At 40.5% G+C, this 19,221-nt stretch overlaps 1 protein-coding gene across 1 annotated transcript in view; it reads left to right on the plus strand.

Annotated features, from left to right (window-relative positions):
- MYOM2 (myomesin 2) overlaps positions 1 to 3,588 on the plus strand; it is a 108,275-nt gene extending 104,687 nt beyond the window's left edge. The window contains exons 33-37 of the mRNA XM_090033372.1: positions 3 to 166; positions 500 to 536; positions 660 to 682; positions 1,401 to 1,456; positions 2,559 to 3,588. Coding sequence (XP_089889498.1) covers positions 3 to 166; positions 500 to 536; positions 660 to 682; positions 1,401 to 1,456; positions 2,559 to 2,855 — 577 coding nt within the window. The 3' untranslated portion in view covers positions 2,856 to 3,588. The remainder of the gene's footprint in view (positions 1 to 2; positions 167 to 499; positions 537 to 659; positions 683 to 1,400; positions 1,457 to 2,558) is intronic.
- The last annotated feature ends 15,633 nt before the right edge of the window (positions 3,589 to 19,221 follow it).

Here is a 19,221-nt window from a genome sequence, read left to right on the forward strand (position 1 = left end):
AGGGAAGCTAAGATTTCTTCTAGTGAAAAGATGAGGATTGGAGGTAGTGAAGAGGTTGCCTGGATGCAGATATGTGAACCTACTGAAAAGGATAAAGGGAAATACACCTTTGAAATCTTTGATGGCAAAGAATCCCATAAGCGCATACTTGATCTATCTGGACAAGGTAGAATATTGAATATATGGTAGTCATAATGCACGGTGGATTTTTATAAACTGCTTTAACTGGAAGAATTATTGGAAAAATAGAAAGCTAGTGGTCAAATTTAGCCAAGTTGTAAAATTTTACTTGCTTCCTTATTCTTAAATTCATTTTCACTAGGGCTGAGCTTGGTTCTATACATGTAGCTGTCATTTCAGATTTCAGTATGGTGTAACATACATTTTAAAAGGTTTTAAAAGAAAAGGATATTAACATAGGTATTAATGAAATTTCTATTTACTCACAGATAAAAGCTACATTTCATTTCAAATAATGCATAACAATATTTCATTACAGCTTTTGATGAAGCATATGCAGAATTCCAGAGACTCAAGTAAGTTCTGTTTTTTTTCTTTTACTTTGCAGTTTGCATAGTGCCTAAATTACACAGGATAGCATTCTATCAGTAACCTGACATTAATGTGTTTTTTTTCTTCCTCCCTACCTCTAACTTTAGGGCAGCTGCTTTTGCCGAGAAGAGTGAGTATACTGCACATTTTGTAAGAAATAATTTCCTTCCATCTTCCTGGCTTTTAAGAGCAAATCTAGGGCCAAGGTATTATGGTTCTTATAGTTCAATGACAGCATAACACACCCACTGCTATAGAATTTGATTTGATGTTTTAACGTTCTGTTTGGGGTTGTCTTTAATTGCAAAAGAAACATGGCAAGTGTGAAATGGGTGGGTGAGCCTCTGCTGAGCTGCTTTCTTGCATCTACAAAATGAAAGCCAGAATCATTTAGCTGTTAAGCTGTGAGAACTTTTTTTTCTTTATTACAGAGTGGTGTTGACTTTGTGACATGATGATTAATTAAATTTAAAATGTAAAATTTAAAATGTAAAATGTAGTGTTATCTCACTACTGATCCTTTTAGCAAAATATTTATCTAACTGTTGTTGGAAGCAGTAGAACATATTTTTGCTAGGGACAAATGATTCATCTTGTTGCTTTCAAAGCCTGTACTGCTTTCATTATAAACCCATAAATATGTACAATTTCTTCTGTCCTGCATAGAGAGAATGAATTATTTCCCCAGAGCTCAGATATTACATCCCAAAAGTCTGCAACTGTGTTGAACTTCCATTTTGACTATCAATGCTAATGACAAAAATTGCATTAAGAATTAAAAATATAAACATGTTTATGAAAAATAGTTGCTCGTTAACTTGTATAATGTTTGTATTTTCAATTCCTAGATCGTGGTAAAGTTATAGGAGGCTTGCCTGATGTGGTCACTATAATGGAAAAGAAGGTATGAATAATCTTTATTATTGGCACAAGTTTACTCCGATTTACCATGGAGGCCTGATCCTGCATGAACATTTAATAGATTATTTACAGCATGCACATCTATGAAGAAGATATTTCTACCTTCTCAGATCAGAGAGAAATGAAATCAATTATGGGAAGCAAAATTGTAAATCTATGATTTTTTCCTAAATGTTTCCAAGATAAGATGATAAGACACAAAAGCAAGATAAAGGTAGATATAAGGTGATATAAAGCTAGGCAAAATAAAGTTATAAAAGTAAGTACAACAGGATTGAACTTTATCTTAATATAATGATATTTATGCGCATATATATGTACATAAATAACAAGGCTTTACTAACATTTCTTAAAGGACAATGTGAAGTGATTTTGCAGGTTATTAATGTACTTTATCCAACCAGAATAATCTAAATTTGCTTATTTATATGCACATACAAACACACACACATACTAGTGTAAAAAACAAAGATATAGGCATGTGTTATTTATTCTTCTTAAAATGTCAATGTTTAACCATTAGAGCATAGAATCCTGGAAAGACTACAGTATTGATTGCTTTCATAATAACATCTTAAATTTCTCAAAAAAGCTTTGTAGGAGGTCTAGGTCTGAATTGGTTTAGGCAATACTCTTCCCAGCTGTGTATGGAGAAACTTCAAGGATGCTTTTAAATGTATCATTGTCTGAACATCATGTTAAACTAATGGCTTGTCAGGAGTCTGCTGCCAGCATGACTGCAATGATCATTCAACTTGCCATCTTCAGCCACTATTACCTTTAGGCTATTGTTGCATCAGAGTTATCTGTAAGATGGAGGAAAGGCTGAATCTGAAGGAAGAATCCTTAGGCATATACTTCATGTATCTGTATATTCAGTCCTCACATATCTAAATATTTGGTTCACATTAATTAGCAAAGTTGAAGATTTATTGGAAAGTGCAGGGGGGCTGGACCCAATGACCTGTAAGGTCCCTTCTACCCTCTAATAACTATGAAACTATGAAAAGCATCCTGACAACATTATGACCAAAAAAAAAAGGCCTAAATTGACTGATGCCTAATGTGATTTTTCTTTTCTTTAGACTCTGAATCTAACCTGCTCGGTGTTTGGAAATCCTGATCCTGAAGTAGTCTGGTTTAAGAATGACAAGCAACTTGAACTTAATGAGCACTTAGTAGTTTCACTGGAGCAAGGAAAGTTTGCCAGCTTAACGATCAAGGGAGTTTCCTCAGAGGATTCAGGCAAATATAGCATCAATGTCAAGAATAAGTATGGTGGAGAAACAGTGGATGTCACTGTAAGTGTGTATGGACATGGGGAAAAACTGCCTGAGATTAAACCTTCCCAGGCCAAACCAAGACCAATACCGCCATCCTAGACCAGATGCTTAGAAAGGAATAAAAACCTCTAAAGCTGGAAAATCCAGCACAAAGTAAAGCTTGAGAACCATAAATCTGACAAATAAAATAATAGAAATGAGCTATAGTTGTAGTTTTGTTGCACATAAACAATTGGCAATATCCAAACAAGCAATGAGCTTTTTAAAGCGTGCATTAGAAACGTAGTTGTGCTGTAGCACTGCATACAACGCAGTGACATTACAATTGTATTTTACGGGATAAAAAATGTGGTATGGCATAACTTGCAAATAGCAAAATGCTAAATACCTGCCATCAGGGTTTAATGTGTGATGGCAGTTTCTATAAAGCTACAGTAAAAAAAATAATGCCCCCCAAAACAAAAACAAAACAAAACAAAACAAAACAAAACAAAATGCCCTATGCTGGGAATTAAACTATCATAGAAGTAGCACACTACAGTTACGTATGTATTCAGAGTTGAATCCTGCCTCATACTCACACATGTAGTGTCCTTGACTTTGAAGCACTACATATGTGACTAAGGCAATCACGCAGGGCCTCTATAGTCCATATTTAGTATTAGCATTGTTTTTCCGTAGAGCAAGCTGCTCTTTGGTGGAGGTTTACAAATGATCACAGTGGACTCATTAAAACAGAAGTTATGTGGTTATATTTGTGGTTTTTCTTGCTTTGTGCTAATAAAAATTTAAAAATCACCTTGTGCTTCTCACTGCACCAAATCACACTTAACTAGTTGTTTACTCTCTTTCATTATTTAATTATGGCTTATTGCACAATTTCACAGCTTTTAGCATGCAGACAATCAACTTTCAATAAAGAACACAAATTATGGTTAATCACAGTCACTTTGTGCCAGTTACAACATTAATTTTGTTTTTTATGGTATGAGTCTAGATACAAACCCAGCTGGTACCACAAAATACTCATTGAACTGGGTTTGATTCTCTTTTGCCGAAAATGAGCAGCAAACTTCTCTTTGACTTCTTTGGGAGCAGAAACATTATATTAGATTTCAATTTTACAAACACTTAAACGTGTTTACCATGAAGAGTGTAAACAGAATTCATTTCAGTGAGACTATTTTTGTACTTAAGCTCAGGAGCTCAATATATGTTTGAAAGTTTACAGGATTGGGCTTTAGGGGGAGATTCTTTGCACAGTTATAGCCCCTTTATCTACTCCAGTGGTGGAAAAAGCTATGCTTTGTGCACAAATGTCCAGCAAGGAAGTCTTTTATTGGCAAGTAGGTCTTGGCTGATGAAACTGCATCTCATCTAGGTTTCAGAATGAGTGGTTTTCTTTTCACCTAAAAAGTAGGGTAAGTACTGGGAAAGAGGTTGGAGAATGGGTATCAGAAAGAAATGAAACTCCATTCTTTACTGCTAGGGAAGGATCTGGAAATGACACCATTTGGAGTATTTTCTGTAAGTCATGTTGCTTTCATGGCTCCAAACCAGGGAGCCATAGCAGGCTTTCTGAGTGTATGTGCAGACGTTACACTTAGAACCACCTAACTAGTGTTCAGTCGATTTACATGCCAAACTGTATATATGTTTTGGGCGTTGAGATTGGGCAAAAAAATGGTCAGTCTGATCTAACTTAGTTCACCTGAGGAGATGCACTACAAAAGTCAGGCTAACCAATGCCTAATCCTTTGGAGCACAGCCTTGGGCCTGGGAAAGCCCGGTTGCTCATACTAGCCCAAGAACTGTGCTTTTTCTACTTCCCCCACTCTGGCTGGGCTATTTTTAGTCCTCTGACCCCCAACCCCTGACAGACAACATCCCCTCTGACCCAACATTGTTCCCCTAGCTGCTCCTCTGATCTTGCCAACACCCTTCCTCCCCCAATCCTGAGACCTGGTATCCACCCTGATTCCACTCGCCCTTCCCCTACCCCAGCTTACTTAGATCATGTTCCTGGCATGGCTCCCTGTGTGTACAACTGGTGACCCAGTCTCTGATTACCAAGCAAAAGAGTCATTCTTGCTGTCTTTTGATTGCAATGAATCCCAACAGAAGGGAAAGAGGGAGAGTATCTCAGAGTACTTTATAGCAAAGATGACCATAAATTCCCTTGTTGCCAAGACATTTTAAATACTTGTTGCAAGCATCCTGTCAGTTTGGTCAAGTGAATGCTTTTGTCTCATTTTCAGTGGGCCCCCCAAAACTGGTGTTTAAAATGGGACTCTGAAAATAGGACTGTTGCACTCCTTACATGACACTCCCCACTCATTCTTCAGTTGTTCAGCTGAGATTATGACTCTGAGGCAGGGTGGACTACTAGTGAAATAGGGTCCTATATATCCAATCCTGTTGATTTGGATATTTAGCCAAGAAGTGGAAAATGTGTGTCCACTTCTCCTCAGGCAGAGGAAGGGATGGTACTTGGGTTTGTCGAACTGTACTAGCTGTTGGGTTGGAAAGATTCATTTTCTTGCAGTGTTGTGACAGCATTTTTTTATCTTCAGTCAAAACTATTTGGCAAATACAGTCTGAATTTTCAAGAAGTTCTAGGCAACTATAATTGTCATTGAATTTACTATTCAATGAAAAAAAAGTCATCCAACTCTATGCAAAGCAATCTGACTGTTAGTATGGTCTGTATATGTTGCCATATATGCCAACCCATGGCATTAGAAATCCAAGGAGGTTACAAAAGCTATCAGCAAATCCTTGATGCCTTTCCTCATGAGAGCAGCATAACATTGGCAGCAGACTGACTGCTAAATGATGTTACTGTATTATTCTGACCTGTCTGTAGTTAAAAGGAAAACCCCTAAATTCTCTCTTAAGCCTGGCTAATTTTCAGTGGTCTCTATTAGGGATGTAAGAGGTAACTTCAGAAAAAATAATGTATCCTTGAAACCATTATTAACCATAAGAAGCCTGGGAGGTACCATTCTAAGTAGCTCAACTGTGGAAAGGGATCTCAGAGTCATAGTCAACTCCAAAATGTACACGAGTCACCAATGTGATGAAGTAATAAGTAAAGCTAACCACACTCTTTCTTGCATAAGTAGGTGGATCACAAACAGGTCTAGGGAGGTGATATTTCTCCTCTGTGTGGCATTGGTCAGGCCGCAGCTGGAGTACTGCATCCAGTTTTGGGCACCATACTTCAGGAAGGATGTAGATAACCTGAAAAAGGTTCAGAGGAGGGCCACCTGTCTGGTTAAAGGCCCACAGGAAAAACCCTACAAGGACTGATTGAGGGACTTGAATCTCCTCAGCTTCTGCAAGAGAAGGCTGAGAGGTGATCTTGTGACCGTCTACAAACTCATTGAGGGGGAACAGCAGGAAATAGGGGATACAACTTTTACCAGAGTGCCCATTGGGGTAACTAGAAACAATGGCCACTAACTGGAGGAGAGCAAATTTAGATTGGACATCAGGAAAAAATTCTTTACAGTGAGAGTTGCCAAAATATGGAATATGCTTCCAAGGGAGGTGGTGCTGTCCCCTTCCTTGGAGGTGTTTAAAAGGAGATTGGACAATCACCTGGCTGGGGTCATTTGACCCCAGCACTCTTTCCTGCCCAGTGCAGGGGGTCAGACTCAATGATCTAATAGTTCCCTTCTGACCCTAAAATCTATGAAATCTATGAAACCACTTTAAAAAAAGCATTAGATGTACTGGTAATGGAATAGATTTTAATATCCATAGGCTGATATAGGATTTTGAAGAAGAGCATTCAAATCATGTGGTGCATCATCACATATCACATGATATACATTTTCTCCAGTTAAAGAGAAGCTAGAAGTGTTACTAATATGCTAGGAGGTAGTGATATATTATTTCTTTTAAGATCAAAGCAAAAAGAAATATAACTATTGGAGGGTGCAGTAATTTGCTAGATAACACAGTAATGTTAAAAAACAGAACAAACTAGGTAAAAATAGTCAAAATGGTCAAATGATATAATGGCATTATTCCAGCAGGTTAGGGCACCCAAGTGAATCCACACATACCCCAGTCCTGGAATGGTGTCTGCCTGAGAGTGCAAGGAAGCTAGGGTTTCCAATGGGACACTTACGTGTCTGCACACCAATGCCAGGAGCTTGGGGAAAAACTGGTCCTCCTGCTAAGCAAGAAAGACTATGATCTCATAGGGATAATGGAGACTAGGTGGGATTCCATCTATGACTGTGCCACAGGTATAGATGGCTATACCCTGTATAGGAGAGATCATGTAGATGATAAAAGGGGTCAGGGTAAAGCTCTCTATGTCAAGGAAACATCATGGGGACATCATAGTAGGAGGTCTACTACAGACCTCCTAACCAGAAACAAGAGCTAGAACAGGAATTCACCAGGGAACTGGCTGAGGCTGCATGCTCTCAGTGTATGGTTGTCACGGGAGACTTTAACTACCGAGACATCTCATGGGAAGTGCACTCAGCCAAATCTGATCAGTTGCAAAGCTTCCTCACATGCGTGGATGAGCTCTACCTGACTCAAGAAGTCTATGGGCTGACAAGAGGTAAAGTGTTGCTGGACCTGGTACTGGCCAAAGGGGATGATCTGGTCAGTGACCTAAGAATCAGTGGAAAGCTGGGTGATAGTGACCATGATGACCTTTCCTATCCATCACAAAGCTGGCAAGTCAGTCAGTAATGCAGAAATCCTCGACTTTAGGAAAGCTGACTTTGACAAGCTCAGGAAGCTCATTGTCAAGGCTCTAAAGGACCATGACTCGACAGGAAGAGGATTCCAAGAGGAGTGGTTGCTCCTCAAGGGAGTGATCCTGACAGCACAAGGTTGTCCATCCCATCACAGAGAAAGGGTAGCAAAAGGATGCAGCAACCCCCTTGGCTCAGCAGGGAACTTGAGGACCTCCTACACCTAAAAAGAGAGACTTACAAAGGCTGGAAGGTTGGAATCATGATCAAGGAGGAGTACTCAGCATTGGTGATGGACCAGGAAAGCCAAGGCTGCAACCGAACTCCATTTGGCTTCCCATATCAAGAATACTAAAAAGTCCTTTTTCAGATATGTAGGGAGTCAGAAAAAAAGCAAGACTAACATTGGACTCCTGCTGAACCAAATGGGACAACTGATAACCGACACTTTGGAAAAAGCCAACCTGCTTAATGGGTACTTTGCATCGGTCTTTCATCAGGCCAAAGGGACTGCCTTGCCTAGCATGACACGGTGAGGGCATATCTATACCCAGCATTAGTGCAGACCTTGTAAACCCTGAGAGGTTGGACGTCTTCAAGTCAGCTGGTCCTGACAGATTACACCCTAGGCTGATCTAGGATTTGGAGCTGTACTCAAGGAGCTGGCAGGTGTCATAGCCCAACCATTGGCAAAAATATTAAAAAATTCATGGTGCTCAGGTGAAGTACCTGAAGACTGGAAGAAAGTCAATGTGGTACCCATCTTCAAGAAAGGGCAGAAAGTAAATCCCGGGAATTACAGGCCAATCATTTTGACCTCAATCCCTGGTAAGATTCTGAAGAAAATTATCAAAGAAACCCTTCTTGATAACCCGACTGATGGCAACATTCTGAAGGACAGCCAGCATGGGTTTGTTGCAGGTGGGTCTTGCCTGACCAATCTCATCTCCTTCTATGACCAGGTGACATATCACCTGGACAAGGGAGAAGAGATTAACATTATATATCTGGACTTTAAAAAGCCTTTGATCTGGTGTCCCATGATCTCCTTATTCAAACATTGATGAAATGTGGCTCCGGCTACACCACAGTCTGATAGCTGGGATATTGGCTCTGAGGTCAGACCCAGAGAGTAGTAGTTGATGGATGCAAATCATTATGGCTCTCCATGACCAGTGGTGCCCCCCCAAGGCTCTGTCCTTGGACCGGTTCTCTTCTGCGTCTTTATCTATGATGTGGACACTGGTGTCAGAAGCACACTGGCCAAGTTCGCTGATGACACTAAATTTAGGGGGAATAGTGTCCACACCTGAGGATAGGCTAGTGATCCAGGCTGACTTGGATAAGCTTAGTAAGTGGGTGGATATAAACCTGATGACATTCAATACCGAAAAATGCAAGGTACTCCACCTGGGGGAAAAAACCCCACAGCACGCTTACAGGCTTGGCAATGCTACGCTCATTAGCACCACGACTGAAAGAGACTTGGGGGTCATGAATGACCACAAGATGAATGTGAGCTACCAATGTGATGTTGCAGCTGGTAAAGCAAACAAAACTCTGGCTTGCATCCATAGCTGCTTCTCAAGTAAATCTCAGGATGTCATCCTCCCACTGTACTCAGCCTTGGTTGAGGCTGCAGCTGGATCCAGTTCTGGGCTCCACAACTCAAGAAGGATGACAAGGAGCTTGAGAAAGTCCAGAGGAGAGCCATAATCAGAGGTCAGGAGAATAGGCCTTATGAAGAGAGGCTGAGAGCCATGGGACTCTTCAGCCTGGAAAAGCACACGCTCGGGGGGGACATGGTGGCTGCCTATAAGTACATAAGGGGTGTGCATCAGAATCTGGAGGAATATCTGTTCACTAGAGCTCCCCAAGGTATAACAAGGACCAACAGTCATAAACTCCTCTGTGACCATTTTAGACTGGACATGAGGAAAAACTTCTTTACTGTCTGAGCCCCCAAGGCCTAGAATAGACTTTCTCCAGAAGCAGTGCAGGCACTTACTCTGGACTCTGTCAAGAAATGTTTGGATGTGTGTCTTGCTGGGATCCTTTGACCCTAGCTGACTTCCTGCCCCTGGGGCAGGGGGCTGGACTTGATGATCTTCAAGGTTCCTTCCAGCCCTATGAATCAATGAATCTGTAGTCATTATAGTTAAATATATTTCTCTTATTCAGATTCACAAAACACAATCTAGCCGCCTTGAGCATTTTGACAGTACCTCCAGTACTTCATTGTTAGTCATCTGCGTCAATATTACTACAAACGAGTTAAAGCTTTTAGCTAGAATAAAAAACAGTCTGCAAGGTGGTGAAATATGAGAGAGAGATGACCAGGAATGGCTAATTGACAGTAACACTGAAGAAGAAAGGATAGTTTGAATAGTGGTACATCAAGACCATTAAAAAGGATGGACCGTTGTTAACACCTGTGGATTAGAGAGAGATTGGCAAGAATCAGAAAGATGATAATGAGCTATGAAGTCAATAGACTCTCTCAGCACCTCCTGAATAGAAATGCTTCTGCCCCTCCCAGACAGTTGGTTTTAAAAGTTGGCTAGAGCAGGAATCAAAGGGGGTTACAACTTCACTAGTGCACCCCACCTTGATCTGCCCCTATTAATATCCATTTAATGAAAAAGTGATTATTTTACTATGTCCATTTAATAAACTTCAGTGTAACCTTAGGAATATTAAATAGGTGACATTTTAAATGGAAGAAAAATAGAAGCTAGACAATCAACACAAATAACTATTTTTTGAGGATCTGTCTCATAGAATCATCATGTCTATTCAATAGGTGGGCTGACTGGAGAAGAATGCTGTGATAATGTAAAATAGTAGGAGATAACCTGACTGGGAGGTTATGGATTAAAAAAACATAAGGATTTCGTATTTTTAAAAAGCAAAATAAGGACTTTTCACCAAACACCTACCACAAGAAGAATCACATTTCACATTTCACAGACATTTCATTCGAATCTGACATCATGCATAGGTTAAACCAAACCTTTTAGTAAAGTAAACTAAGTTGATTTTTCCTTACTCTTCCAATTTTGTATTTAATACCTTAGAGGTTTTCTAAATCTTACTGTAGCAGGTTCAGAAAACATCAGAGCTAGTCTCAATAGCATACAAAGTGAGTATCAGCAAGAATTTAATATTATTCTTATCTCCTTCTTCAGTACACAGGTTAAATTTAGCTGAGACTATCAAATTATTGTATGTTATGGCAGCTTTTCAGAGGTATCCTTGGGCACAGCAGACAAGGTTAGCTTCATCTCAGTTTTACCTTTAGCTGGACTTTTTATTTAAGCAAGCTTCAGTTACTTCCTTTCAAGCAGAGGGAAATAATTTATTATGACAGTTAATCCTCTGCTGAAGTACTGAAATTATCATTCACTGTAATATTATATTGAGAAGGCAAAGGATTTGTATACGCTGACTCTCTTGTACACAGAGATTTCATTTTAAAACTTTGTTACCAGTTATTAAGAAAAGAGACTCGTGAGCACTACTTTAAAGGAGGCTGCAATTTTAAAATAAACTTGCGTTTAGTAATCCCTGGATGTAAAAGGGATGGATAGATGGGTTTAGTAGTCAAATCAGATTGAAATCATGATTAGATATTTTGGCAATTATGTAGATTTTTCATGGACTTAGTTTCCAGGTTAGTTCAATTAAAGAACACTTTGGGAAGCGGCGAGGCAAAGGCAGATATTTACCGGACCATACACTCAGCTCATCTAAATTACCATTGCTCCACTGAAGTCAACGAAGGGTTACCCATTTACACTGGCTGAGCATCTCTCCTCTTATTTGCACTGTTTCAGTGCCCCATTGTAGACTGCTAGCTCTTGCTTCTAAAAAAATGCTTCTATTCAAATGATTTCCTGTCACACTGGTGAGTTTCACGTTGTCTGAATTTCATGTTGTGCTTTTCTGGGCAGTCATAGCATGAAATGGAGCATAGTTGGCCTGTCACTGGAGGCCAATAACATGTCAGCCAGTTGTGCTGATGGGCCTGAAGTTGCTACTGTGTCTGGCAGGTTGGCAGAGTACTGCAAGGCTGGCTAGGCTGCCTGTCCTCTGAGCACCTGCTTCCTTTGAATCATCTCTGATATGTACCCTGTTTATGTGCTCAAAAAAAAGTTCTATGAAAATTCCTCCAAAGGCCAATTTACAGGTGTTTTTTTTTATAGAGAAAAGATTTCTTTTATGGCTGTATTTGCCTTTCATGTAAATCTTTTCCCAGCTCATAAGGCTTACTTATATCCCATTGAGCTAAAAACTCACTCACTACATTAATCTGCTCACATATGGAGACAGAGATTCTAGGATAATAGTACCCTGAGTGGTGTTAACAGTGAGACTGTTTTTGAAAAGGAAACTTTAGAAAAATAATATAACACCTTCTTCCCTGGTTTACAGGAATAGAATCAAACCTCTAGATGGCACCAAAAGAACAGGATAAAAATGATCAGGTCTTAAAAAATTCTGCCAACTATAGCATATCCATCTTTTTGATGCAAACACATCATTTAGGGAATAGGAGATTATTAAAAGCATTATACTTATGCCAGTGACAAGGACAGGTCCAGCAAATTACTGTTTCCAGGAAATAGCAGGTGATTTTGCAGGCGATAATGCCACTTTTTAATCTTTGTATGATACACATTAGGAGGTAAAACATACTTTCTGAGGTATTACAAGGCCCTTATTATATCACGCTTTTCTTCTGATATGAAACCCATAGAACATATAGAGAAGTCTGAATGAATAGTCTGAATGAGCACATATCAGACCTAGAAGTGTAAAGTTTCAAAGTACTTCTCAGGGCTTCAAATATTTTACTTCAAGGACCAAATCCTGCTGGTTTTACTCTGTCGTCACACAGAGAATATTCCATTTGATGTTAACATGAATTCTGGGAAGGAAGACTGCAGGATCTGGCTCTAAGCACTGCCATTGTAAGAGTCAGTGGTGTCAAGGTCTGTGGTAAACTAGTACTATTATATATTAATATTTCATTCTTTGTTGCAATGTACAGTAACTCAGTATCCACTTTGTCCTTGGATATTATTTCAAAGTTTATCAGATTCCTACATTTTAAAAACAGCATATTTGACCTTAGATCATTTCCTTTATGAACTTCTAAACTGTATGGGGGCACTTTAAAGCACTGTTTATCGGCAATAACCTTGTCTCGCTGGTTAAATTAATATAATTTAATTCTAGACATGAGGAAGGTGCACTTCTACCTTCAGGCATCTAAGTGACACACAGTGCACATTATCTCAAAATCCTATTCTGTGAGAAGGGACCCATGGCTTTTCATTCTTTTCTGACTTGTAGGTCAGTTTCTGCCTAGCCCAGGGCCTATACGGTCCTAATTGTGACCACGGGGATTGGAGCACTCCTTGAGGAGGTAGGAGATGTGAGTTCAAGCTGGCTGGGGCTTAGATCTTCAGGTGTTTTGATTCCATAGAAGGCATTCTAGCCTCCAGGTTTTGGGCCAAAATGCTAATTTGGGTATTTGTGCCTGATTAATAGAACTCCCCAGCAGAGAAGTGACAGTACTGGAGCACATTGCTGGATTTTTTTTCCCATTTCATGCGCACTGTGCTTGGGAAGACATGCTCCCCTCAGTAAGTAACAGTGATTCCTTCACAACGGCATATAATCAGACTCCATAGTCAATTGGTATCCAAAGAGAAACTGATGGAATTATTCCATTGAGAAGAGTACAGCCAGTAACTTTGATCTTATCTAAGCATATCTCCTATTTGTGTGTTCCAGGGCTTTGCAGAAAATGCTATTGACTTTACATCAGGTTGTATTTGTATCAGTGCTCCTCCACTGTCCCCTTTGGAGGCTTGACACAGTAGCTGTAGTTGCTCCACTGGATTGGGGCTTTTAAAGACTGGTGCCTTGCTTATGCTTTTTTATTTTTTCAAAGCTTGTATTTTCTTTACTTTTCTTTTCCTAATGGGTCTCTGACTATTACTATGCTGCACCATGGTCTGTTTGTCATCACAAAGGTTCACAGAACCTGGAAAGATATTTGGCCATCCCTATAAATTACAGAAATTCCTTCACAACCTTTGATCTGAGCATATTTTTACTGGCTTTGGTTTCTCAAGGTCTAGCCCAAATCAGTCAGAAGCCAGAATATATCCACTGTAGGGGGAACATTTAGTTTTCTTCAGCTTCCACTTATCTGCATGCAGCCTAATATTTCTTTCCTGACTTCATGGCACTAGATTGCTTCTTCACATCACTTTCAATATGAACATCATCAGCTACATTCTTCATGCCTGCGAGCCCATCTGGTGCCTCTTTCAATTTACACTGGAAAATCTCTTGGGCCTGGCAACTAAAAGCAGGGAGTAAGTGCTGTAGGAGTTGATAGAGGGCACCTATTTATTTTTCTGAATATTGTTGACTTCAATTTAACAAGAAAAAGTTATGCACAGATATAGAAATTGTACTCTGGACTTATTTTTAAGTTCTTCCCAGCCTTCCCTTTTGCACTAATGTTGGGGGTGGGAGGGAAAAGAAATTTATTTTGGTCTTTGAGACCTGGAATATTCCTTCCTGCATACCCAATCAGCTACAATAGCCTACACAGTCCTGTCACTCTCCTCCCACTTCCCAACCATTTGCTCCTGGTGAGAAAGGGGATACTGGACACAAAGCTCGGCTTACATCTGTAACTAGAATTTTGCTCTCCCAACTTTCTGTATGGCTGCTCAGGCTACAGTCTAAACTTCACTGGCTATCAGCAATAATGAACAAATGGAAAATTTATAAAACTGTGTGTTCCAAACTTCTACTTGAAGGAATACTGGTCATTAACCTTTAATTTCAGGGGGTGGGGATGAGTAGGGGGAGATAAAGAAAAACAGAAAGGAACTGTTCAGCTCAGCTCAAATTTGCCACAAATTTTGCTTTTACAAAAATAATAAAGAGCTATAACAGATTTTCTAGATTTCTTTTTGAACAGTGATTCAAGAACAACTAATATTTTGCTATGTTTGCAACCTGAATGCTTGCAAAATATACTAGTAAAAAACTTGATCTTGACTAGAAACAAGCAGCTAAATGGAATTTAGGTTGACTGACATTGCCCACACTGAGGAAAGGGCAAAACAGTGAAATAACAAAAGTACAAAAGAAATAAAAAAGTATTCGATATTTAAAATGCTTAATCATTTACATATACGGAAGGCATATTTTCTTGAAAAATATCCCTTCCATTTTAAACCTGTCTTTAGTTATTTAACTGTATTCATTTGAAATGTGTTTTATTTTAAAATTATTTAAATGGAACTCTTAATTTGTTGTGTATCTTCTAAAGGGACAAGTTTTACACATCTGCTAGGAGAGTCAGGTAGAGAATGCAGATAGAGATACTCTGCAGGAGGAAATAGCACAGGCATGCAATCAATATTATAAAATATATGTTTGCATTACTGATACTATTACTATCATGTTACCTTCACTGCATTACTACCATCATCACATTGCAGTGACAGAGAAAAATACATTTTACCCCAAAGTGTCAACTAAGAATATTTATCTGAAAACACTTAAAATAGCAACACTAGCAGGTGTGTATTACCATGCTAAGGGGACTAAGTATATGAGTAAAGTTAAACATATTTGTCCCCACTCAAGTCAATATTACCACGAGCTAATTATGCTAGGTGGAACTGGTAGCATTGCCTTGTAAAGTTTCCTGACACTTCCCTTTCCCTTTATAAGCCTGTGTTCTCAGTTGTTGTCCGCTTGCCAAAATTTAACCATTGGGACTGAAATTTCCATGATGAGTATGTGCCTCAGGACAATTTCTTTTTGAGGAAGGGAAGGAGCAGGGGAATTTTCACTGAAATGGAGGTTAGAAATGAGGTTAAGGAAAAAATATTGTTTTGCTCTGTTAAAGGATTCCCGTTACCTTTGCTTTAAAATGTGCTAGGCCTCCATGATTTGGAGTGGGAACTTGACATTTGACAGGAGAAGGGGTGTTAAGGATGCAAGTCTGAAAATGTTTCTAAAATTGGCCAAATTTCATAAACCACAGTTTGCACATGATCCACAGCTATAATCTTCAAAGCTTCTGCACACTTTGCATGCTTCTATTTAGGGCCAAGCAGCTCTTATACACTGATGTCCCGTATTTGGGATCCGACTCCAAACCAAAGGGGCTTGGCACACTTTAAAACAAAGATTACCAGAATCCCTTAACAGAGCAAAACAATATTTTTCCTTAACCTCATTTCTAACCTCCATTTCAGTGAAAATTCCTCTGCTCCTTCCCTTCCTCAAAAAGAAATCATCCTGAGGCACATACTCATCATGGAAATTTCAGTCCCAATGGTTAAATTTTGGCAAGCGGACAACAACTGAGAACACAGGCTTATAAAGGGAACGGGAAGTGTCAGGAAACCTTAAAACAAGGAAATGCTACCAGTTCCACCTAGCATAATTAGCTCGTGGTAATATTGACTTGAGTGGGGACAAATATGTTTAACTTTACTCATATACATAGTCCCCTTAGCATGGTAATACACACCTGCTAGTGTTGCTATTTTAAATGTTTTCAGATAAAGATTCTTAGTTGACACTTTGGGGTAAAATGTATTTTTCTCTGTCACTGTAAGGTGATGATGGTAGTAATGCAATGAAGGTAGCATGATAGTAATAATATCAGTAATGTAAACATATATTTTATAATATTGATTGCATGCCTGTGCTATTTCCTTCTGCAGAGCATCTCCATCTGCATTTTTTACCTGAGTCTTCTAGCTGGCATATTAGTGTAGTTTGTAAAGTGCTCTACCTGGGGATGAACAGTCCCCTACACACCTACAGGCTTGGTAGTGCCAAACAGACCAGCAGCACAAATGAAAGGGATGTGGGGGTAATAATTGACCACAGTATGAATATGAACTGGCAGTGCGACACTGTAGCCAGCAGGGCAAATAATACTCTGGCATGCATCAATCCATGCATCTCCAACAAAACCAAGGAAGTGATTCTTCCCCTCCACTCAGCACTGGTGAGACCACAGCTGGAGTACTGCATCCAGTTTTGGGTGCTGCATTTTAACAAAGATGTGGTAAAGCTTAAGAGAGTCCAGAAAAGGGCCACCTGTATGATCAGAGACTCTCAGGGGAACCCATACGAGGAAAGGTTGAGGGATCTGGGACTCTTCAGTCTGAAAAAGAGAAGGCTGGGAGGGGACTTGGTAGCAGCTTACTGCTACATCAGGGGAGTACATCAAGGGCTCAGCGAGCAACGGTTCACCAAGGCACCGTGGAGGAAAACCAGGAGTAATTACCACACACTCCTAGAAGACCATTTCAGGCTTCAGGCTCAACATTAGGCAAAACTTCTTCACAGTTAGGGTGTCCAGATCATGGAATAAGCTCCCTCCAGAGGTCATGCACTGTCAACCCTGGAAAGCTTCAAGAGGAGTCTGGATGGTCACCTTTCTGGGGTTACCTGACCCCAGTTGTCTTTCCTGCCTTGTGCAGGGGGTTGGACCTGATGATCTTCTGAGGTCCCTTTCTGCCTTACAATCTATGACTCTATGAATTTTGTATTTTTGTTATTTTACTGTTTTGCCCTTTCCTCACTGTGGGTAATGCCAGTCAATCTAATTCCATTTTGTTGCTTGTTTCTAGTCAATATCAATTTTTCATAGCATATTTTGGAGGCATTCAGGTTGCAAACATAAATGCTGCTAAAATATGCTAGCGAAAAATTGAAATTATTTATATTATAAATAATATAATAATATTAATATAAATTATTTATATATATATATATATATTTGTAGATAGACATTAATTGTGTGCTGCTTATTTTTTATGGGTACATCTAAACATGAAATAATGGTGAAGCCAATAAACTTTGGAGCTGTTTGAGCTGAAGTAAGCTGCTTCCAGGCACAGCGTTTACAAGTGTGCCTGAGATAGCAGCAATTTGAGCCAGGGTAGAAGAGGCCTAGGTTGGCAAGGGACACTGGGCACCAGCTCCTGTCTCCAGGTGGCAGTGGCAGGCACTGGAGGGGCTGGCTGGGACATAAAAGTGCTGAGCATGCAGAGCTGTGGGACTAGGTGGCAGGCAAGACTCTAGCCCCTGCCCAGTCACTGTCTACACTTGTGTTTCAGTGCAGTTAAGTACCCTGTCATAAGACAGTACTGTCCCCAACAGTACAATCTTATAGCGGAGTAATTAACTGTGCTGAAACTAATGACCCAGTACTATCTTACAGCTGAGTTAATTAGTTTACTATGCCCTAATACCATAGATACTTTACTGTGGAGCTAATTAGTCTGCCTTGTGGTAAAGCACAGGTGGCTGGATCCAGATGTGCAGGCAGGTACAGTCTGTGGCACTGTAAGCCTCTTTGTGGGGCCACAAACAGCACGCCTTGCATGTTAAACCATGTGTCGTGCTGCTAATTAGCAGTGCTGAGGCAAAATTTGCTACTGGGATTTCCCAGTACCAAAAAAAAAAAAAAATCCTGAAGAAAGATGTGGTGCAAAGCACGCTAAAGTTGTGTGTGCCAGAATAAACGTGGAGACAGGGGAGCAGGCAGCCTGCTTCCCCTCTCTGTATGCTGGTGAGCCCCTGCACTGAGGCATTTGTGCCCCAGCCAGCTGGTCCTCTTCTGGTTGGGGTGCAGTGTGCCTCAAGATGGGGAGTAGGCAGCCCTGGGCTGGCAGTTTTTCTGTCTCCGTGTGCCTCTGAGTAGAAGCTCTGCTGTGGAGCCCCCATGCTGAGGTACATGGAGATGGGGGACCAGGCATCCTGGGCTGGCTGTTCCCCTGTCTCCAGGCACACTGCGCCCCAGTCAGCTGTTCCATGGCTGTCTGGGGTTCAGCATCCCCAGTGCAGGGGCTCCATGTGCATTAGCGTGGGGACTCTGGAGTGGAGCCCCCACATTGAGGCACATAGAGACAGGGAAGCAGCCAGCTCAAGTCTACCTGCTCCCCACATCTGCAGGCATTTCATGTCCCAGCCATCCAGGAAGTGGCTTACTGGGGCACTTGGTTCTTCATCACAGGGGCTCCACAGCTAATGGAGATGGGGGAGCAGGCAGTCCTGGGCAGCCTGCTCCTCCATCTTCATATGCTGCTTCCAAGATAGCTGGTGCACAGGGTGCCTCAATGCAGGTGCTGCCTGCTGGCTGTGCCCCAGCCAAACCCCTCCCTCCCCCCCCCGCAGCACTTGGCAGGTGGGGAGGCAGAGGCATGCACTGTGGGACAAAGTAGCGGCACAAATTTTTGCCATGACTATTTGTGCTGCTGCAAATGCATACTTCTACTCATGTGAATGTGGCCTGTATGATTAAGTAGAGACCTTAGGGTGTGATCTGTAGATGTACTAATAACAGTTGCTACTGGATTTGGTGAGTAGCAATCTTTGAGCATATAAAAGTCTATGTAGAGCTAATACTATGAAAAATCCAGGTGTTTCACCAATTAAGGTGAAAGTATTTTGTTAATTTAATGTTCTAGCCCCCATCTGTGAAAATGATATCTTCTCTCATAGGAATGTGGAGATAACAAATACATTTATCTTCTGTATATAAGATAATACAGTGTAGGCAAAATAGGATGCTATATGAAACTAGGAAACAAATTCTTTCTGATAGGTATCCTTGTCACCCATATCTGAAGCTGAAACTACAGAAGCTACTAAAACCCTAAGGAAGGCGTTATCTT

This window comes from Crocodylus siamensis, chromosome 1 (genome assembly GCF_052110815.1).
Source record: "Crocodylus siamensis isolate JL-2025a chromosome 1, ASM5211081v1, whole genome shotgun sequence".
Taxonomy (NCBI): domain Eukaryota; kingdom Metazoa; phylum Chordata; order Crocodylia; family Crocodylidae; genus Crocodylus; species Crocodylus siamensis.